This window comes from Rhododendron vialii, chromosome 12a (assembly GCF_030253575.1).
Source record: "Rhododendron vialii isolate Sample 1 chromosome 12a, ASM3025357v1".
NCBI classification, from domain to species: Eukaryota; Viridiplantae; Streptophyta; class Magnoliopsida; order Ericales; family Ericaceae; genus Rhododendron; species Rhododendron vialii.
The window spans coordinates 25,314,886-25,337,831 of record NC_080568.1 but is presented as its reverse complement, the minus strand read 5'-3'; the positions used below and the strand labels follow the sequence as shown (position 1 = coordinate 25,337,831).

At 37.5% G+C, this 22,946-nt stretch overlaps 2 protein-coding genes across 9 annotated transcripts; both read left to right on the top strand.

Annotated features, from left to right (window-relative positions):
* The first annotated feature begins 5,310 nt into the window (after positions 1–5,310).
* LOC131311432 (pentatricopeptide repeat-containing protein At1g26460, mitochondrial) lies at positions 5,311–14,484 on the top strand. Its single transcript, XM_058338894.1, has 7 exons — positions 5,311–6,228; positions 9,082–9,304; positions 9,395–9,877; positions 10,521–10,727; positions 13,349–13,486; positions 13,587–13,775; positions 14,092–14,484. The coding sequence occupies exons 1-6, from the start codon at positions 5,585–5,587 to the stop codon at positions 13,770–13,772; spliced, it is 1,881 nt and encodes a 626-aa protein (XP_058194877.1). The 5' UTR covers positions 5,311–5,584; the 3' UTR covers positions 13,773–13,775; positions 14,092–14,484.
* A 684-nt stretch (positions 14,485–15,168) lies between these two features.
* LOC131311439 (uncharacterized) lies at positions 15,169–21,059 on the top strand. 8 transcript variants are annotated; one of them, XM_058338907.1, is made up of 6 exons: positions 15,205–15,414; positions 15,661–15,769; positions 16,708–16,768; positions 19,737–19,788; positions 19,954–20,023; positions 20,671–20,996. In XM_058338907.1, the coding sequence occupies exons 2-6, from the start codon at positions 15,713–15,715 to the stop codon at positions 20,755–20,757; spliced, it is 327 nt and encodes a 108-aa protein (XP_058194890.1). In that variant the 5' UTR covers positions 15,205–15,414; positions 15,661–15,712; the 3' UTR covers positions 20,758–20,996. The 8 variants fall into 8 exon arrangements, with proteins under 8 accessions (XP_058194887.1, XP_058194886.1, XP_058194885.1 ...); XM_058338908.1 differs by having other exon boundaries at positions 15,206–15,414; positions 16,696–16,768; positions 19,737–19,820; XM_058338906.1 differs by having other exon boundaries at positions 15,216–15,414; positions 15,650–15,769; positions 16,696–16,768.
* Positions 21,060–22,946: the final 1,887 nt, after the last annotated feature.

The following is a 22,946-nucleotide window of genomic DNA, read 5'->3' as shown; positions in this document are numbered from 1 at the left end:
TTTTATATTTTTCAACCTAACAATGCATTTTGGTAGAATGAATTTCATTATCTGCAGCCAAACATTCTTTCTTTCTTTCTTTCTTTTATCATTGCGGCCAAACATTCAATCGTGGTAATTTACCATTCAAAATGCAAATTTTTTGAATCCCCTCAGTATAAGAATTTCACATAGATACGGAGTGGTGAAGAGTTTTTTTCTTTTATTACAAAACGGTGGGCGAATACAACTATCAGATGTACACCAAATTGGAACCAAGTCCACAATCACAATAAATGCAACCTAAACTAATAGCCCCATTCTGTGTTTTTTTAGACTTAACTGAAATCTGAAAAATTTTGTCCTTAATTATTTTAAAAAAAATCGCATTTGTTAGTTTTGCGCCAAACTTTTGTGGGTTACTTTTCCAATTACTTGGTTAAAAGAAAAACTTTTTTACTTTTCCGATTTCTCTCGTCAAGACGAATCAATAACCCACAAAAAAATTGGCACGAAACTAACAAATGCGAAAAAAAATTTAAATAAGGACAAAACTTTTAGATTTAAGTTAAGTCTAAAAGAACTTAGAAGATAATTAATCCCAACAAATAGAAATGGAATAACACCACACCCAGACAACTCTTAGCCTTCCAGTGAAAATGCAGGGATACTGGCCAACAGGGACACCGGCCAATTGAGCTAGTTCCGGTTGGTTGAAGAGTTTGGACCGAGAAGACACATATCACTGTCAAAGGAGCACTGGATAATACTTACTTCCCTGTCTGTACATGTATGCGTTGTATTTTGTGGGGAACAGGGCAAGCTAAGCGCTTTTTGTCTTGTAGTAAATTCACTGAACCCATGTACGCTGCCACGTGTGGTATTTCCAACGGTCATAACTCATTAAACTCTACAGCTAGAAGGCCCAAGTGTTCTTCCTGGACTGGGCTTCTTTCCAGAGGCCGGCCCATCACATTGTCCAAAATTTTGAAGATATTAAAGCCTCGTTCGGCTAAATAAGCTAACTGATTTATTTTTTTGTTCTTATTCAAATTTTTTTCATATTTACTAGTTTTTCATCATTTTTTTGGGAATTATTGCATTGTCATGACAAAAAGAATCTAAAAAGCAACAAATTACGATCGAAACATAATTTTTTTGAATAAAGATAAAAATAAGCCAATAAGCCAATTTTTCCGTAGCCCCATTTGGCTAAATAAGCCAACTAGCTTACTTTTTTGTCCTTATTCAATAAAATTTCGTATTTATTAGTTTTTCGTCAATTTTTTGGAGATTATTGCATTGTCATGACGAGAGGAATTTAAAAAGTAAAAAATTATGATCCAAATCTTTTTTTTTTGAATAAATACGAAAAAATTGGCTTATTGGCATATTTTTATCTTTATTCAAAAAAATTAGGTTTCGATCATAATTTTTTACTTTTTAGATTCCTCTTGTCATGACGATGCAATAATCCCCAAAAAATTGACGAAAAACTAACAAATACGAAAAAAAATCTAATAAGGACAAAAAAATAAGTCAGTTGGCTTATTAAGTCACTTTAGTGTGTGTGATGGGACAATACTCCTCACAGAGATGACGGGATACCCGCATGGAAATGGTTTGGATGCTGTCCCTTGGGGATACGTTTGGGCCGTCCGTACTCGGCAACGAACGGCTTTGATTTCATCTTGGCCGACGGCTAAGACCTGCACTTCCATTTTGTTCAACAAAAAAGAGTTGATGACGTCTAGGCCATCCGTGCTCGGCAACGGATGACTCAGATTTCATCTCGGCCGACAGCTGAGACCTGCACTTCCATTTTGTTCAACAAAAAAAAAAAAAGGTTGATGTAGAAGAAGTTATTTTGATGGTTGAAAATGCTAACCTTCATCAATTAGGTGTAGGATAATGGGTAATGATATCCGAACTTATTTGTATTTCGTTTTATTAGTTTGTATAATTTTAACCATAGGAACTTATTTAATACCATTACTGAATCTCTTGTCAAAACTCTCCCAAGTTAACAAAATTACTGCAAATTACAACGGTGAGAGATATGCAATTATTCCCTAACTCCGGTACTTATCCGATTTTTTGCTCTGATTTTTACAACAGTGAGGAACATATTAGACGGATCATAAATTTGACCCCGGCCTACCCAATTGTCATCCCTAGTCTTAGAAAAACTATTTAGTGGCGGTGCTCGAGGTCCTTTAGTGCCATACACTGAGGTGGAACCCAAGACAAAGTGTATGAATCTCACCACAATATATGATAAAAAAAAAAGGAAAAAGAACGTCAGGCAGCACATGACGGTGCTCTAGAGGCACTGACTAATTAGAGTACTCTCTCTTTAAGTGATGCTAGAGCGAAAGCTCTTTAATTTTACTGAGCACCCTACAAGATTTTCCATTCCCCATCGGAATGTTGTTTAAAAGGGCCAGTCTCGTTGTTAAGAAAAAAATGGTCATTTTATCCTCTATTACACATGTAAGAAGAACTTATTCAGCGTCAATCCCCTGCCAAAATCAGCACCAAATGTATCAATTCTATCCATATGTGAGTACTAGGTTAACAAACGAAAAACGTTACCGGACGAAAATTCTACTTATTAGACATGGATTCTATTATTGCTGCACTTACCCTAAGTAGGGAAAACTTGTTCTATATCCCTGTTCAGAGTGCAATTTTGTTCATCCTCTTTAAAAGAGGGTGAGGGTGAATATTACCCTCCATTTTATTGGTTGAAATGGTGTAGGTCCCACCCGTGCAAAACACTTGTGGTAAGTATAATATTACACTGTGGTGGGATTCATACACTTTATGGTGGAATCCACGTCATTTCAATCAACAGAAAGGAGGGTAATGTTGACCGTCAACGTGGTGCCCCCTTCTTCACCATATGTTGTGGTAGGGCCCAACAGAAAAGTGCATCCATCCGTCATTGTGGTGGGGCCCAACTGAAAGTGTATGGACCCCTCCATGCATAAGGTGTGGTGAAGAAAGGCTTGAGGAATCACGTGGCGGTACACCATGAGCACTTTTTAGTTGGACTCCACCATAATGTATAGTGGAAAAAAGGCCCGAGACACCACGTGACAGTGGCCAGGGCACTGAATAATTACTCCCAAGTAGGAGATGAGTTGGAGGCCCAACCCTCTAAAATGTTTGTGGAGATATACTAGGAGTAAGCTTTCGTGTAAGTACTCTGAAAAAACTTTCTGCACTCGCATTCTCGACGTTTGCCATGACCCGTGCAAATTATCGGAGAGTAAGTTCATCATCGATGTTTTGTGGTCGCTGCTAACTATGGGAGAATAAGTTCATCATCCGAAACCGCCATACCGAGGGAAAGGGAGTGGTTTTCGGAACCTCAAGTGAACAAAACCGTGAAATTTTGTTGCGTAATCAATCCAAAAGCAAAAGCAAAAGCAATTGGGAAGTATTCTTTGAATTTAAGAAGTTGCTTTTACATTACTTTTATGATCTGGGTCCCCATAGTTGTTCATTGAGACTTTGAAGTTCTTGATAACCAACAGAATTGAAGGAGAATAAGAGCACAACCACAACCACAAAGGTAGATGTCATCTCTCTCTCTCTCTCTCTCTCTCTCTCTCTCTCTGTGGCACCTTGTCACAGTTTATGCTGCAATTATTGTTATTAGGAAAAGTATGTATGTACTTTTAGAGTTATTCTGATACTGAAATCATCGAATCATAATGGGTAAAACAAATTAGCGAAGTGAATTTCGCACCCTTTTTTTTTTTTAATTCACATGCACTCCTTTTTTTAGTTTTCGTTCACGTGAAGTTATGAGAATGCCCCATCATGAGTGACGAGCTTAATTAGACTATAAGGGTAATTTGATAATTTCACACGAAAACCACATGAAACATGATGACATAGATAAAGTTTAACACCATGTTCTTAAAAACAGATTTGTGTCTGCTACGATATGTACGAATCTTTGGACATCTATCTCTCATAATAAAATAATCAAAATAATTGAAAAGCTACTCATTAGCCGAACTATTTTACATCACCCTTAATTAATCAAAGGATTTTAAGTGCCAAGATATGCCATCTATTTTTTCCTATGTGTAATGTTTTTTTTTCCTTGTATGATATTGTTAATATCATATTTCAAAAAATGTTAACCAAATGTCATCCCGGTCAAAGCACAAAGTTGGCTCGGCAACCGTTTAACTAGTGCAGATCGTCTTATGAGAATAGAGTATGGTGTAGATCAACCAGAAGAATTGGATGAGCTTTTTTTTTTCACATTTTCCAGTACTTCGACATACCCAAAAAACTTTTTTACAGTACTATTTAATTCATCAGGAAATGGAAGAATGAACTTGGGTAGAAAAACAGTCCAAACAAAAAACGATAAATAAATGCACTCTATTTTATTTTCGAGGGTGATGTTTTTGTCAGGGGCTCGGTCTCCTATTTAGTTTTTTGTTTGTATTTCTTGTCGGACCGCTTCGATCTGATGCACCCGAAGAAAACAAAAGGAAAGCAGCATTGTAATGTGTTTTTTTTTTTGTTTTTTTTTTTGTTTTTATGAATTTTGATATTCGCGTTTCATTTTTTTATTGATGACGTTTCACTTTATTTATGAAGTTACTAATAACTTCACGTTAAAAATGTAGTGCCATTAGTAAAAAGTGGAGCACGAAAATCAGTTTCCTTTGTTTGGAATGATCTGGTTTGTCGAAAAATTGGAAGCCTGGAATTTTAACAAACTCTCGAAAAGAGAGAAAAGAAACCTTTTCATCTTTATAAAACTAGACTTCGCGCCCCGTCTTGGATGATTTGTCTTTGGCCAGACCGGTGAAAGAATTAGTTGTGGTGCGTGTAAGCTGAAATCTAGAACTGACCCTTCGTGTGCCTAAACCGGAGATTAAAGTTGTGGCCCTTTTTGGTTGGACTATTGCAAGGAATACCAAAATAGGAAAGCCCCATAAGGCCCCGTTCAGCTAAGGTTCTTATTTTTTAAAGCACTTATATTCCGATTTTACGAGACAGATTATTCTCTTATACATCATCTTTACCTCAATTTTTAAGTACTTAACATTTTAAAGCGCCGCTTCTCAAGTTTTAGCTTCGCGCCGACTTTAGCTGACCTAGATATTCATGACTGTCGAACAAAAAACTTTAGTACTAAACTTCTGAAATTTGGGGTTGAGCTCTGACCGTGATTAAAGCGACCGCCTTTCAAATTTTAGCTTAATGCCGGCTTTGGCTGACATAGACATTCATGACTGTCAAAAAAAAAAAATAGTACTTCTGAAATTTGGGGTTGGGCTCTGACCCTGAGATTATGTGCAAGATGTAAAATGGGCCTTGGTCTATGAGGCTGATACGCGGGAGGCCAACTCTCCAGAGAACCCAAACTAGCAACAATAACCGCTCCCATCTCAACTATCCCCAGGATACCCTTCCATTTTCGGATAATTGCAGTCCCAAACCTCGTCACTGATCACGATGAAGTGAAAAAACTGTCAACCCCAAAACCCTAGTACTACCTCACTCGCACTCTCTCTCCTCCATGAAAATCTCCGTTCTAGACCTCTAGCCACGCACCCTCCTCCCACAAATGGCGTCGTCGATCGCAATCCTCACCAAATCACGATCCATCATCAAGAAAATCCTAACCCACCACCACCACCACGAATACCTCGTCAAATCCATCACCACCTCCTCATTCCTCTCTCAGCAACCCCAGCTGGCCGAAGAACAACCCCATCCATCGCCACCGTCACCGGAACAATCGCCGCTGCCCCCCAACCCGGCCTCGGGCAGCCCGCTCTACAACGAGAACTGGAGGAACCCGATCCAACCAACCTCCTCCTCCTCTGCTTCGCTCATCCCCCTCAACTTCATCCACCAGGAGTCGGCCCGTATCCAGGCCCTCTCGCAGACCCTGGACCTCCCGGCCGTCAAGAACGTGTTCGCGGACTGGACCGCGTCGCAGCGCTGGGGCGACATGAAGCAGCTGTTCGAGTTCTGGATCAGGTCGCTGGACGGCAGGTCTGGGAAGCCCAATAAGCCTGACGTGGACTTGTATAATCTTTATCTTAGGGCTAATGTTATGATGGGGGCGTCGGCTGGGGAGTTGTTGGATCTGGTGGCGCGGATGGAGGATTACGGGATTGTGCCCAACACGGCGTCGTTTAATTTGGTGTTGAAGGCTATGCACCAGGCCAGGGAGACCTCAGCCGCCGAGAAGTTGATCGAACGGTGAGGTTTCGTTTTCGAGGATTGTGTTGTTTTGAGTGTTGGACTTTGATTTACATGTAGACGCCTGTGTTTGGGTATGCGTCTACTGAAGTACTGAAGGCATTGTACCTTGCACATGGTACACAGCCTTTATGCACTACTACAGTTTTGGCACAAACAAAAATAGTTTTGACATTATCATTTCCCTAGCTGTAAACGTATATGGTTGTGTATGCGTCTGTTGAAGTACTAATTCATGTTTTACGCTTGGTACGTCTGTAAAACACTATGGCCTCGTTTGATATGCGGATTAAAATAGACAGGATTATATCATAGTGCACGTATAAGGATAAAAATTAATCCTAGGATTTATTGTTACCGACATCCATTTGGGGAACCAAACGAGGTAATTGGGATAAGGTGGGATTAGTAGAAATAGGAGCAGTTAGTCCTCTCCCAGGCGCCTAATCTGCGAATCTGATGAGGCCTATCTTCGATACTAAACAAACAAGGGGAAACAGGTGATAAAAACAATGAACAAGGGGGCTGAATCATAGTCGCCCAAACCATACAAACCCAGGTTTGATACATACTAAGTCATTGATCACCCAAAAGCTTAAGCTGCTGTGAAAGGAGCCAAATGCACTTTGGGAGTCCAACTTTTTTCAAGACAATCATTACATGTTTTCATTTTTGTCTTTCCAATTGGGCCCATAATCATTACAGTTATGCATTGTAATGGTTCTTGTCATATCAAAAGGGAAGGGTAAAAGTTATCAAATAAATAAAGACCATAAAGTACATTGATTTGTCTAAACTCTGAAGGGACTAACATTGAAATGAAATACTGGACCAACTTTTGGCACAGAGGGTGTACATCATTCTAACACTCCTCTGATATGGAACTCCGTCTCTCACGTGGAGACCTTAGTATAGTCGGATTTGAATAAGGTGCAGAAACACAAGCAGAATGTTAGATACGATGACTTAAATAACAGGAGTGACAAGACTTGAATTCAATACCTCTTGTAGTGAAAACAGGCCGCAAACTATTTTGTTCAAACCTCACTGCCAACCTTTTATATATAATACTTGTATGCATATAGGCTCTCCTACGGAGGAGAGGTTGATGAGGTGTGAGGGGGCATGTTAAGAGTTTTAAGTAATAGTGGTAACCTCTCTACAATAGATGGGTCTTTTAGATGAGGTGGTGTTCAATAATTTGACATGGTTTTTTATTTTGATTTTTGTGGAGAAAAATGGTGAAAAGGCCTGCGACCAGCCTTCAATGATTGGGACACATGGTTAAGTTTCGTTTGGTTTTTGTAGAGTGGTAGAGCATAGAATTACTATTGTGAAGTTTTTTCATGGGTTCCAACACTCTAGCCTCGTATATAAAGAGCGGATGTGTAGAGACTTGTTGGATTTTTGATAAGGTTCTAACTTACAAGTGAGTGGCGGACCATAAGGAAAATTCTCAGCTAGAATGGTTTTCTTATTGTTTTGCCTGGGCTTATCAAAGAATATAACATTTGGCGAATAGTGGAGGTACACCAAAAATTGGTTTGCAAGGCGATAGGGAGTCTAGGAGCAACTACTTCATGTTTTCAAGGGATGACGGATAAGGTTTGACTTTTGAGGGAACAATTTATTAGATTTGGACCATATACGGTGAAGAACATAGCATCCACAAGTCATGTTTTGTGTCCTATGTTAAACAGATTACTGATTGACACTCGACAGGGTTAAGCGATCAGTGGCTGACATGAGACATGTTAAGCTGTACATTCACCTGACCTGTGGTTGCTGAACGCCCTACAATACCTTAAAATCTACAATAACTTAAAATTGAATTTTACTAGTAGTTGTATTGTTGTTTGAATGGTTTATTTGAACACTTGGTCTAATATATTATGAACACCCATCAGCCCAATTAGCCCATATTTGAACACCTAATACACTATCCTAAACAAAGTTCACATTCATAATGACATGTTAGAAAATATAGAGAAAAAGAATGATCTATTGGTATCAGTATCGTGTTTTTCCTGTTCTCTCAATGACAGTTGACTTCATTCTATTGTCTGCGGTCTAAGTGTGATAATTTAGAATCTGGAACAACTACTTTTCATTTTTGTTTGTATAGTTTATGAAATTACGGACAGATTTCTTAAAAAATTCAACTGCGTTATCAGTACACCCTATACAATAAATAAGCCCAACTTTGAATAAGCCCTGTACAATATGTTACACTAATATTTCAGCCTAAAATGAGTGAATGGGCCCAACGTCAAATAAGAGTAAACTTCAGGGTTACACTATTTAAAAAAGAGAAAACATGGTGTTAAGCTTCATCTTCAAGAATGGCAACTGCGAGTCGTTGAACCAGTATTCTATAAGTTTGTTCTCTGATCTGCTTCTTCATCAATCTGCTCTTCTATTCCTTGTCAAGGAAGGTGCCCACTCTTCTTCTTCCTCTTGTGGGTGATTTTTTTTTCTTAACTGGAAAAAACGCCTGTGAATTCTTAGTTTCTGGATTTAATTGAGCGGATTGCGTATGTATCCCACACCCATCCCCGTGTCGTGTAATATTGATACGGGTACTTAATCCAGAAATGAGGATACATGAATTCGACTCTAAGACAGATAGCCACACTCGACACTCATACCCAAGTCCAGGTAACGTACTGATAGATGAGCAGTTTAAAGTGAAGTTTGGGGCATCAACAAGTGCTTTCAATTATAGCTACTCTCTCTCTCTCTCTCTCCCGCTTGTTGTGAGCTTTCTGAAAATTTACTCCTATCCAAATTTAGTTCCTTGTCCATGCATACATTTAGTATCTTATGGATAGATCTTTATTTTATTATTATCAGGATGCTGCAGTCCGGAAAAGAATCTCTTCCAGATGATGAGTCATATGACCTGGTTATTGGCATGCTGTTTTTGACAGACCAGATTGATTCTGCCCTAAAATATGTAGATTTGACTTTAAAATATGGTTATATATTATCAGTGAAGGTGTTTACTGAATGTGTGCGAAGCTGTGTTGACAAGGGGAGGCTTGACACATTAGTATCAATTATTGATAGGTGCAAGGTATACTCATCTGGTTTTACAAAGCTATTGATAGGTGGCACTTTATTAACATGTTTCAGTTTGTGACATTGCCGTTATGTGCATTATCAGAAAATGGATCAGAACAAAGCGCTTTGTCCAACCTGGAATCTGTGCAATTACATTGCAGATGTTGCAATGCAAGAAGATAATACTGAGTTAGCGTATTTTTCCCTGGAATTCATGGCAAAATGGATTGCAATTGGTGACAAGGCAAGGCCACCTGTTCTGCTCTCTGTAGATGAAGGACTGGTGGTAGCTGCACTAGGAACTGCTGGTAGAACGTATAACACGAAACTCCTTGACGGATCATGGGCTTTGCTTAAGCGCTCGTTGCGCCAAAAGAAGGCCCCCAACCCAGAATCTTACCTAGCAAAGATATATGCTCAAGCTTCATTGGGCAATCTTCAGAAGGCTTTTAGTACTCTGCATGAGCTTGAGACTGCTTATGGGAGTTCAACTACAGAAGCTGAAGACAATCTGTTCTCTCCATTTACTTCCTTATACCCCCTGGTTGTGGCATGCTCCAAGAACGGCTTTGTTACTTTGGATTCAGTACGTCCTATATTCTTCAAAACTCATGACTCATTGGCTTGCTTTATCGTTTAAAATCCCTTTCTGTTACGTCAAGATTTCACATATTATTCTGCAATATATGTCAAAGTGATGCTAAAGGTAAATCAGTCAGTAACTGTACTCAATTTATTTGTACTTTGAGGAACTATTTGTTGACATTTCTGTAGCAAGTACAGGGATATGATATAAGGCACCTGTCGAACCTTTCGTGACTCACAACCCATAGATTGACCACTTATTGTGCTAATGCGATGGATATCATTAAGTTTGTAAGAAATAGTTGGGAAGTTTGTACTATGTACATTAGCATTGTGCACATGCCATTTTTTTTTTTGATAAGTAAAGAAGGCATAAAGGGCATGCCACCAGTATACAAAAGAAGGCCACCGAACAAAGAGGCCCTACACATTGCCAAGAGAATGGAAAAGCTCAAACCATTCTAAAAATTGGTTAAGGGATGGATAACAATCTCCCTTGTGCACATGCCATGTTAACCAAGCTTTTCTCCTGTATGTTTAATTCTGTCGTATAACAAGATGACTGACCCTCGGAATTTAGTGACGTGTCTATTATTTTCTATGTATATGTTATGGCTGATTTTTACTTTTGAAATGTTACTCAGGTATATTATCAACTGGAGAATCTTAGCCAAGCTGATCCTCCTTACAAGTCTGTTGCTGCGCTAAATTGTATAATTTTAGGTTGCAGTAACACATGGGATGTTGATCGGGCGTACCAGACTTTTGAAGCGATTAGTTCCACATTTGGGTTGATCCCTAATACTCATTCATACAATGCTCTGATGAATGCATTTGGAAAGCTCAAGAAGGTATCCACGAATGCCTTCCCTCCTGCTCCCTTCTCTGACCAGAAGCCAAAAATAAATCTTGTTTAGCTATTCCCTGCATAATGGGGCTAATTACTCTTTACTTACCTCCTGGTTTGCTCAATTGCTCGAAAGCACAAAACCCCCCTCGTGGTTTGAAGTGAACACTTAACCACATGTTGTTGGCTAGTGTCAGCCAAATCTAACAGGATCGGTGTTGGTCACAAACAATACGAATGGAGAGGCAGATTATATCCTGCAAAAATGAAGTATGAAAAGACAATTTTGGCCTTCTCCATTATATACAAGTATGCCTCACTACCTATTGAAGACTGTCCATAGAGCTTCACAAATTGTATTGTCAAACACATTTAAAATATTCATAACTCACAATCTGATGACGGCTCACAGGCTCAGTACCAAGTTACGTTTTTTGGTAGGTAATCTTGAGGTGAAGATGGGAGTTTGAGCATCAAAATGGTTCAATGCTAGAATTGAATCTAAATAAGGAGAATGGGCCACAGACAAGTCTTATTTATGCTTTGGAATTTTATTTCAGAAAAAAAGAAAAAAGCAATCTGAGTTCTACCATAATTCCTCTAAACAATGAATGCCTCGGAAAACAAATCTCAACCTAGTACACTGTTACAGAATGTTAAATGCTGGTGTATAAAACTAAAAAGAAAGTGCACTACCAAAAAGCACGACAAAAACTGAATATGTCTAGATTTGCAGTGAGAGAAAGAGTGGTGAAAGACGGCTGTATGATCTAGTTTAGACGGACTGATACAGAATGAAAAGGAAGGCTGAAGGTGATTGTGGCAGTATGCAGTGAACCTAGTTCATGACAACCTTAACAGGGTGCTGCAGGTTGAGTTGATGTCTTTGTGCTTTCATTGTCAGTCTGTAGTAGATGTGGAGATGGTGGCATACAGACTGAAATTGGATACTATAATAAGGTTAGTATAGTCTTTCTGCAAGGTGGTTATGGGCCTTGTGGCAGCATCTTGTGAACCATGCGGACGTTATGTGTTAGATCTTTCTCTAGCCCTCCTCCGCCCATACCCCCATTGGTTGGGGTTTACATGGGTACCCTTTTTTTATTTTTTTTTGTTGTGTACTACCCCCCGTACCAGGAAGCTTGCTTTTGTTTGCTACGTGTACAAGGTTCTGAACTACCCCTGCCAGTGTTTGTTAAAATGCCCCTTCCCTTAGTCTACCCTCACCCTGAGTTCATCTCGGTTGTAGTTGCAATGACAACCTGGAAACTGCACTCTGTAAACCATGATTAGTATGGTTAGGTGTTATTTGAATTTGTTGATATTGTTATGTCGCTTATTAGGGCATGTGTGGAGGGAAGTATAGCAATGTGGAGTCAATTGACCAAATCAAATCTTCGAAGTCTCAACTATTTTATACGTTTGAAAGTTAATTTATATATATGACTCCACTATAGTTGCACTGTTGCTCTGAACAAATTAAGTATGTCATAAAATTGCCCCAAGCACCCATATAGAAAAACAACATTTCTACTATGGGTAGATTGTCAAGAATGCGTTTTCCAATTGAACGGGGATTAATAAATAAATTATCACTTGTTTGTGTATAATGAAAACATCTTCACTATCATACCAAATGACTATCCAAATACAAAAAGTTGCTAGGACTTCGTTCTGTCAATTTCATATCTCACTAATGAATCTTGTAGACATAATATTTTGCAAATGTAGAAAAATGATTTGCTCCCTCATTCATGAAAAAAAATACCATGTATAATTATAGGTAAGATTTTGACCTCACTGACCAAGTTTTATAACTCCGTCATGTATAAGGGGATCAGTGAATAGTGGTCTTAACATTGGTGTGGTCGACCTGGTCAATGCCTAGTTGCTAGGCAGGCCTCAAACGCCTCGATTTTAGGGCTAGGTAATTAAGCGATTTTGCATTTGTTGACAATTAGTTGCCAATTCATCAGCCAGGCAGAAACTAATTGGCGGGGTATATCTCGTTTTTAAAAGTATTTTGGGGGTTAAAACTTAATTGTGTAATAAAAAGTATAGGGTGTTAACTGTCATTTTGATAAAAGGAAAAGAAGAGGAGATTAACCTATGAGTCTATGACTTTGATATTTGACTATCTGGGATTTTATGTGATACTTCATATCATTTGGTTTTGAACTTTGAACATCGAACTTTGTGTTTGAGTAGTTATGCGTTGCTTCTTACTCTTTAATTGGTACTTTAGTTTTAGTAATTGATTTATTCCTAATCTTATGTCATTTCTTACTCAAACTTCTGTGTTTTTTTTAAAAGGAAAAACCGAGACTAGTTATTTGTTACTATTTACTTTTAGTTGTTACTTAAGTCTTGTTCATTTCTTCCTTACCTTATGTCAAATCTTACTCAAACTTGGGGGGGATTACTTTTTTAAAAATTGATAAATCTCTAGACGCCAGCTGGCGCTAGGCACACCTCTTCCACCCGACCTTTGCCTAGCAAGTTATAGAACAATGTCAGTGAAACATGGATTATTTAGGGTCTGCATGTGTAAGATTTACACACAAACACAAGCCTAGAAATGCTTCTACAAGCTACATGTTTAATTTCATTGTTCTTCTGATGCAGACGTCTGAAGCTTCAAGTGTCTTTGAGCACATGATAAGTAAGGGTGTGAAACCAAATGCAACGACTTACTCTGTCCTTGTTGATGCTCATCTCGTTGAGCGAGATCCAAAAGCGGCTCTCTCTGTTATCGACCAGATGGTAATTGCGTCTGTACTTGTTTGTTTATCTATCTGGCTTTAGCTTCTGCATTTTGAATGGTTGTAATGTTATGCTAATGGTATGACCACTCTTTGAGCAGGTGAATGAAGGGTTTGAGCCGTCGAGGGAAATGCTGAAAAAGGTAAGAAGACGATGTATGCGAGAGATGAACTATACGAGTGATGACAAGGTGGGGTCGCTGGCCAGACAATTTAAAATTCGGATGGGTGTAGAGAATCGCCGGGACTTGTTGTTTAATCTTGAGTACAGCACTGATTATGCATGATAGGTAACCTGATGCCCTAGAGGAAATACTTCAATTGTAGCAGGGTAGGAATAAAGAGTGCATTATTTCATGTTCCTTAATGGCTGACATTTGTGTTAGAGTGAATCCAACATTCCAACTTGTTTCTCTTCTGTCCCTTCGGAGACACATGGAAGCTAATTATAGAACATAATTTTGAGCAACAAAAGAGCTCGATGACTTTCCATTTTTTGAAAGTGATGCATGATATTTGATATATGCACATTTTTTCGTTACTTCTCATCGTGGAAGACATCTCTGGTAATTGTTGTGGCCTTAAGATTTGTTACTCTGTTCTCAGGTTCACTTCTCTTGTAACGGGACATTTCTCTAGTCTTGTGGTGAACATTCAGCCTCCTGTAAATTAGCTGATTGTGCTCAATTTTGGAGCCTGAAGATGAACATCAGGACCGTAGCTTTAGCCAAATAGTTGTTATTTGATGTATTCTTTTCTGTGCTTTTTCCTTGGGGGTAGCTAAAGGATATCAAGACACAATCTAGTCATATAAAATTTTTGTAATTTTTTTTTTTTTTGGGTGAAATTTGTCTTCACTTGCTGGTTTTTTGGACTGCTGCAGTGGTTGCTGCGCATTGTGCGGTAACAAATCTAATGATCGCGCGACTGATGGTGCAAAATGTGGTGCTTGTACTATTGTGCAAGGATTTATTTAAATTCATCTGAGTGATGGCAGGACACTGAACTCTGAAATAGTACTTTTGCAAAGTACGTTTTTTCAGTTGCCACTCGACGTCTGTCAGGAGCGTGAAGGAGTTGAATTATCTGTAAATGATCTCGGATGATCCGTTTGTCCAAATTGTTTCCAAAATGTTGGCAAATGAAGCAACCTAGGCTATCGATTTTTGAAAACTGGCTAAAAAGATGCGTGATTTTACTAGTTTCAGTACTATATATTACTGTACAAAATTGGAAATAATGCCGTGGAAGGAGAATTGGGTAACATTTAGTATATATTTACAAAATTGTTTAGGCCATCTTTCACATTTCACAGAAACTTGGTACTGCGATAAGATATGTTCAAGCAACTATATCTAAATTCTAATGTCTCTCTGATCTCTGTCTCTTTGTACAATGACAATAGATAAGTGAAATTTTCTTGTGTAAGATATGTCCCTTTTGTGGTATTGCCTCCCACGGCCAGATTTGTTAGTGGATAAGTTTTTGAACGATACGACTTACGAAGTAATATAATAGGATAGGGGATCTTAGTAGTATGATTTTAAATTCTGTACAACGGCGGTGAAAAAATCACGGAGCTGCCGTCATTACTATTGTGTGTCAATCGTTCAATGCAATAAGCTAACTTGATTATAGGTATACCAAGAATTCAATTGAAGCTTATATATATAACATAAAATAGACGATATGGTTCTGTTAATAATTTTAAAGTTGTCTCGACTCTCGATCCCGTGGAAGAAGCTGGGTAGCATGTATAGAGGGTTGCATTGTGGTTTATTAAAATTCATGTGGACTTAATCCAAATAAGGTACAGTTACCAGGAGTAAAATTGTGACAAGATCAAATTCTAGGGCTTTCAATTCCCACGCACGAACATCCCAATTTCTACGCGATCAGAAAATTCAGAACCAGCCCAAAATCGAGCAGGTACCCCTTCTCTCTCTCTCTCTCTCTCTCTCTCTCTCTTCGTCGTCGTCGTCTATGTCACTGTTTGCTGTGTTTGACCTATGCTTAATTTAGATGCTTAAACGTACGATACGTTTTGGGGCGTAGTGAAGTGGAGTAGTAAATAATCAGTCCTTGAAAGAGTAATGGGATGTTCCATTCGCACGCGCGCGCGCGCACACACACACCAGGAGTGAATCAATTAACGACGCAGTAGTTTCTTTCTAGGCTTTTTCTACCCAGGGCCGGCCCTGGAAAAGAAGAGGAACAAGACGACGTCATGTCTGTGCATTCTCCATGCAAGGCTACACCTTCCTCTGCTTCTTCTCTCCGCAAGGTCTCAACCCTCCTCTCTCTCTCTCTCTCTCTCTCTCTCTCTCTATATATATATATATATATATATATATGTGTGTGTGTGTGTGTGTGTGTGTGTGTGTGTGTGTGTGTACATTTAGACACTAGTGTCAAGGGAGCACGAAGGTCCCTTGTGGTTGTTTTCTCTTAATTTTTACTCCCTCCATTCCATATTAACGGCCCACTTCACTATTTGAGACCTCTTGCAAAATTGTCTATGTGCTTTAATCATAATGTTTGTTGTATGCAATATGGATTTTGTTTGTTATATCCTAATTAGTTCTATTAGACAAAATTTTCAAAATCATATAGTAAAACATTATAGATCGTAAGATATAGACAATTTTTTGAAAGGCACGTGTGTTGAAAATGGACCATTAATATGGATTCGGGCCAACTTTTTTTGGATTAATTGTTCGGTTCAAGGGGAGTAATTGGAAAAATTATAAAATTAAAAAAAAATGTCGCTAAACGTTCACTGTCTTTTTAAGTGTCTTTAGCGTCGCTTCTTGTGAACTTTTTTGAACTATGAGCCCTATTTTCATATTTTTCCGATTTCTGTGGTCGAGAAGAATGATTAATCCAAAAAATATGGCCCGAATTTGGAAAACAACCAAAGAGATAGTACCAAAAAGACAGAAAAAATTAAGCCAAAGGGATCGTAATTCTTACAATTTCGTTTCAATCCTCACTTCTTTCAAAATGGATTCAATTAAAACGTGGGCAAAAGTGAACAATCAAAATGTGAGCCGGTTTCATTACTTCCATTTACATGAAAAGAGGTGTTCCGTTTGTAATTGCTACATATGTATAATCACACCCACACTTGCATACATATAATACGTGTGTGGTTTTCTTCTCGCAGAACTTATGGCATTATTTTTTACTTGGTCATTTGTGCGTAATTAGGAGCAATCACAGGTTGAATTGGAGATTAAATTGTTAGAAGCTCTTGCAATCTATCCGCCGGCAAAATTACAAGGCAAGTTCAGAAAATTTGAGCCGACTTTTGCTTCTTTCTCTCTGTGTAGGGGAGGCTTTCTAAAATATGTTGCTTGAAGGTAACGCTTAGATTAGTATGGGATTGAAATCAATGTGGAATACACTTGGGCAGAGTCATACACTTTAGAGAAAAACTCAAAAAAGATATCTGATAAAATTACAACTCTAAAATAACATTAATTAAATCAACTGAGGTCAACAAACTAAAGAGTAACATGAAAGGGTTTAGAAAAGGTGTGGGGTGGTTGAGGCGTGTGAAACCACGTTGATCTTAGGAATTATCTACCCTCTTGCATTATGTTGAATGGTACTGCTTTTGTGCAACAAAACAAAGCCCATGAATCGAGAGTTTCACGACACTTCAAAGTATTGTAAAATGGACTAATGGAGCTTCAAATGTTGAACAAAGTGGACAAACAATAAAGACGAACTAAGGAATGATACAGAGTAACAGAAGAGTATGGTAGTGTTCTAAAAGTCGGCCTAGGCGCTAGGCGGTGGTCCGCTGCCTCGACTAAGGGCCTAGGCGCTGAATTAAGTGGCAAGACGATTAGTGGGTTGCTAGGCAGGATTAGTCGGCCACTAATCAGCTAGGCATCAACTAATTGGGTGGTCGGGATTAGGCGGTTAGGCCGGATTAAGAGGAGATTTGGGTAGCTAGACATGATTAATTGGAGAATTAGGCGGCTAGGCAAGATTAATCGTGCGTTAAATACGTAATTTTGCAAATATAAGAGGTTAAATATTGCGGTAATATACTACTCCCTCCATCCCAATTTGTTTGCTCATTACGGGAATTCTCCCAATTTATTGACTCAAAGGCTTTGGGTTGAAAAGTGTATAGCTTTCCAAAAGTACCCTTTAAAACTATACAATTACTTAAATAGTGGTCTTAGTCTTACACTAAAAGGGTATAATTGGAACTTAAGAATTTTGTCCTTTTGGTGGTTTCTAATTATGTAAAATTGCAAACGATTTGGGACAACCCAATAAAAAAACATGAGCAAACAAAATGGGACGGAGGAAGTATAAGGGTTTTCGTGTAGTTTTTATAAAGTATATACCTCTACACTATGCAATATAAGTGATGTATAACTAAACCTAAATCGATATAAGTCTTATGTGTACATCTACACTATACAAAATAAAGTGAAAGTATGTGTATAAAGGCTCTGATTCTTGTGAAATTATGTGTATGTAGGCTCTATTTCCTCTATTTGGATGTTATTTAATGTTTTGTTCTACTTCTCAAAACTTGGGGAGGGGAGGAGAGTATTTTTAAAAAATTGAACAGAGAAAAAGAAAAACCGACTGATTTCTAGGCGCCAATTAATCGGCCTAGGTGCTTGGTGGTGCCCAGCCGCCCGACTAGTGCCTAACGACTTTTGGAACGTTGGAGTATAGAAGTGTTTGTGTGCTAGTTATAAGTTAACATACAAGGATGAGTTTGGTTGTCTAGGAATGAATATTGGAATGTTTTTTACCAGCTCCGAAAAGTCCTCAACCTTGGGATACTCCTCTAGCTATAATCTATTATCACGTGTAGGTGACAATAAGTACATCAATGAAAAATTAGAGTATATAAAAAAATGAGGGCTCATTCAACTGACCTCCCTTGAGGTTTCTGACAAATACTATGATCGCGCCCGATATTTCAAGAACGACACTGCCCTCCCTTACCTTTTTGAGCATTATCAAGATGCTCCCTCTGTTAACTTAACTAGGATGACGTTAACTTCAGCGAGTAAATGACCAAAACACCATTAAAATTGAAAGCATAAATTAATAATCCAATCTTCCTAGCCCATCTAATCCCAAGATTCACATAAGCTAGCACACCCATTCAATAAGCAGACTCAGTAGTTGTAAACTAGTTTATACAATCCAGTGCAAAAATTTATCCATACACCTATAAAAACGTGCTAAGATATTAAATTTGTATGCATAGTTTGCAATTGATTCATCCTTGCTTATTATTTTTCAGGAAATAAAATTGAGGAATCTCATTTTATATTGATAGTCTTTTTTAGTTTTTCACTACCTGTTTATTAGCGGTTAGGAGTAAAAAATAGAAAAAAACAACTGAAATAAAACATGGACATTCTCACAGGACTTCTCTTCCCCGATGATGGCAACCAGTTGGTTTTCTCTGGAAAAAGCAAGAACTCAACATAATTTCCATTATTCAAAGGCTCGATTAATATTTAATCTGAAAATAAACTGGAACAAATTGACGACCACTTCAGTGGTGAGTTTTTGGTATTACCAGGGAAGACCATGAGCAACAATACCAATAGAAAAAACAGAGCAACGCAGAAAAAGGACCCATTGAAACAGTGTATTGATATAGATACCAGCCTTTAATTGATGATAACATTGCTATTCTAACTTTTAAGCACTAGATCCTAATCATATACATTACCCTGCAAAATAAATAATGTTACAACTCTTATGTGAAATTGTACAAAGAACTTAGGCTGAAGAAACCAAAATTGGCTAGTTGTAGACACTTCACGAATGAGAATATAAAAATAAAGGTTTGCCTGAAGCAATGGATGGTTGGATGAAGTCTTTGTAAGTCATATATCTCGAAACCTTAGTTTAGAGGACTTTTCGAGTAAGAAACAGGCTTGAGAAGCTGCTAAGAGGGTTGTCTCCTGGACGGGTAATGTTTAGTGGAATAGCTGGTCAAAAGAGTCTGAGAATATGGTTCAGGTATCTGTTATCTCCTATCTGAACCTACACATGGTTTTTTATATGAAGCAGTTATGACTCAGGTCATATAATGTAGGTTTGTGAGAGAAAATCATAAGAGAAACGAAAGAGTTAGAGGTAGAACCTAAATAGGCAATAAATTCTTCAAGACGTAAACATAAAGTGCAGGTTTCCTTTGATTGTATACTGGCTCTAGCGTTTGACTGTTTATTTGGTTAAATGCTTTCATGCAGGTATACACCGTCACTTTGTTCTCTACGGTCTAATGGAATACCTGCGAAGAAGGTTTGGTCGATCTCCTTTTCCCCCATTCTTTTGTTAGTATCTTCTCCTAGAACCTCGTGTGTGTGTATTTATGTGTGTGTGTGTGTGTGTGTGTGTGTGTGTGTGTGTGTGTATGTCTCGCACTTTTTCTGCATATTCTTACACTAAGGTAACTTCTTCTTGCAGCTTTGGTAGACACTTCTCTTCTTCAGATGTTCTGCAGTTGCTTGATCGTTTCTACAACTTGGAAATGCTGGTATGTGTTGTGATATATGTTGAGGTTTCATATCATCTTCCCAAGGACAACTGTAATGAATATGGCACTGCATATGGTGAACTACGAACACAAAATAGAGTGGAAACTGTGCAATTCCTTAGCGTTGTACATGTCATATGTTGGTGTACCAATGTCATCACAAAATTCTGGTGCTAGATTTTCTCTGCCTAAACCAACATGTCATTGCCCATTACTTTATAAACTCCACATGGATTTTCTTAATTTTCACAGGGCTTTGAGTGGTGATTGGTCTTGTCTGGTTGTGGGACAGTGGAGTTTTCTTCATTTTGATGCAGTATAATGTTAATGTTGGTAGTTTAGTTTCATGGTTCCATCTTCCTATACCTTCTGATACATGTTTTTACTTGTGATAATATTTATTGCTTGCTTCAAGCTCTGTCAGAAGTTTACTCTGTCTTGTTGGACACTATAATAGAAAGAAAAAACAACATTTCATCCTTTACTTAGCCTAAAAAAAACATTTCATCCCTTTTCTGTTGGTGCTTCTTCTTATCGCATGAAAATGTTTTAAAACTATGCCATCCTTTTCAATTAGAGATGCCACGATTGAGTGTTTATTTAACATCTTCTCCCCTTCTTCTTTTTTTTAATTTTTAATTTTTCAGAAACCAGATGACGAGGATGCGGAAATCCTGAATCAGGAGGAAGATTTCTGCCTGCCTCCAAGTTATTTTGTTAAGGAGGAGTCCTGAGCAACAAAACTAGGGCATGCGTTTCCTTCTGCAGTTGTTCTCCTTCACTCTTAACTCCCATTCTTGCATTTTGATGGTCAAAATCCTCATCGTGTCCCTAAAGATAATTTTTGTCGTTGTCACCAACTTTGTTGTTTTCGAAGTATTTGTACAAATCAAGATGCAACTCTGAATGGGATGGGAATTTGATTTCGAGATTTACCAGTGAGCAACTGTAAGTATATATTTGTCCCAGTAAATTGGCCTGTACATGGATGGTGTCACACTTTTTGGGTGTAAAAGAAACATGCTTTTTAGGTTAACTTTTTCTATAGAAAAAACAGCAGTTAACGTTTTCTAAATGCATGTGTTAATACTATTACAACCAAAACCAAATAATGTGGTCAACTGATAAGCATCTCCAAACCTTACCTATTTTTTGTGGAGGCTTGTGGACCCCACCAGAGCCTACAATGCTTTAAATTTGTCCCATCTCTCGCATAAGTTGCAAAAGTTGGCTTTAGAAATTGTACTTTGTTACGTTTTTACAAATTTGAAAGGTGAGTTAACAGACATGTACTCCAACAAAATCTACAAATTTTATTATTATCATCTTGTTTGTGCTTTTATTAGTTTTGATTGTAATTTAAAATACTGTACATACTCATTGTATATTAATCATTTATTTTAGTATTATATTTATTTATATACATATAGGTTTACGAATTATTTATCATATTTGTTTGATTAGGTTTGTGTTTGTATACATATTATCTACATCCTATATTTAAATAAACTACTATAAAATATTTTCTCACAAAAATTTTGTTCTATAAAGTATTATAATTCATCTAATATTTATATACATATTTGTAGATATTAATACATATATTGTATTTGTAGAGATAATTCGTATATGTTTATACTATAGAGATTGTAATCGTTTATATATACATAACACATGTTTATTTATAACATATATATGACTGTATATATAATAATTGAAGAACCAATAGAATATTATCCTTTAGTGTTCGAAGGTTGGTACCCATATAACAAATAGCGAGGAGATGGATTTGAAGGTTGGGTTAAATTACTTTGGTGTTTGCTACCTTTGCTAGAGCACCTAAAATCTGTCAGAGCTATTTGGGTAAAAAAATAAGTATTTATTTTGTTAGTAGAATGGGGCTATTGGTAAAAGGTTGTTAGTTTTTGTTATGCAAGTGCCAAATTTTGCTTCGAGCATCCACAATGGGATCGGTATATTTGTGTATTAAATGTTTGTTAGGATAAAAATGAGTCCCACAATTGTGTGTTAGACACTGCTAACATAAGAGTGTGTTAGAACATCCACAACGAGTTTGGTAAATTTGTGTGTCAAAATGGGTCCCACAAGTGTGTATTTGGAGTTGTGGATATTTATGTTTTATGGTTGGAGTTTGAATCTATAGAGGTAGGACTCACTTATTATTTGCTAGCATATTTGCCAAACTTAGCATGCATCCTAGCACACTGCAAAATTTAACACACTCTAGTACACAAACTAAAATAAGATTTATGACACAAAAAATACATTTTTGTTTGTTAAGTCTTAACACATACAATTAAAACACTAGTTATTAAACCCATTGTGAATGCTCTTGGAGCTTCTCCATTGAAATAAGCAACTAGATGTGGATAAGCAAACTAACAACAATGCTAAAAAAAATACCTCACATTGTAATAAGCAAAGTTACAAATCTTTTAGCAAATAATTAAATTTCACTCATTCCATAACCAAACTTAACAACTTTTTACCAATAACCAAAACTCAATAATCAAACTCAATAACTAAATTCAAAACTCAAAAACACCCCACATTGGAATCGTCTCATCGAGACGAATAATTTGGTGTGGTCGGGTACGTGATTGGAATTTGTTTGCTATTGGACATAGGTGCATTGTGGGGTTTTGTTTTATTAGGGATGCAAAAATAACCAATGTGGAGGTGGAGGTTGTAAAGTTTGATTATTATGAACTAAATGGACAATCAAATATTGACGTGACATATTTTGATTATTAATTTTGATTATTCCCATTGCGGATGCTCTTAGTTGCTAAGAGGTTGTTTTAAGTTTGGTTATTCCAATGTAAACACTTTTTTTAGCAAATATTAATAACCTTTTCAACCTTTTGATTTTAATTATTCCACTATGAATGCTAAATAAAAA

Bases quoted from the DNA above. Each gene is read 5' to 3' on its own strand.
- LOC131311432 (XM_058338894.1), top strand. From the start codon at position 5,585: ATGGCGTCGTCGATCGCAATCCTCACCAAATCACGATCCATCATCAAG. The intron at 9,305-9,394 runs GTATACTCATCT...GTGCATTATCAG, and splicing joins CAATTATTGATAGGTGCAAG to AAAATGGATCAGAACAAAGC. The intron at 10,728-13,348 runs GTATCCACGAAT...CTTCTGATGCAG, and splicing joins CATTTGGAAAGCTCAAGAAG to ACGTCTGAAGCTTCAAGTGT.
- LOC131311439 (XM_058338902.1), top strand. From the start codon at position 15,713: ATGTCTGTGCATTCTCCATGCAAGGCTACACCTTCCTCTGCTTCTTCT. The intron at 15,770-16,695 runs GTCTCAACCCTC...GTGCGTAATTAG, and splicing joins CTGCTTCTTCTCTCCGCAAG to GAGCAATCACAGGTTGAATT. The intron at 19,789-19,953 runs GTTTGGTCGATC...TTCTTCTTGCAG, and splicing joins ATGGAATACCTGCGAAGAAG to CTTTGGTAGACACTTCTCTT.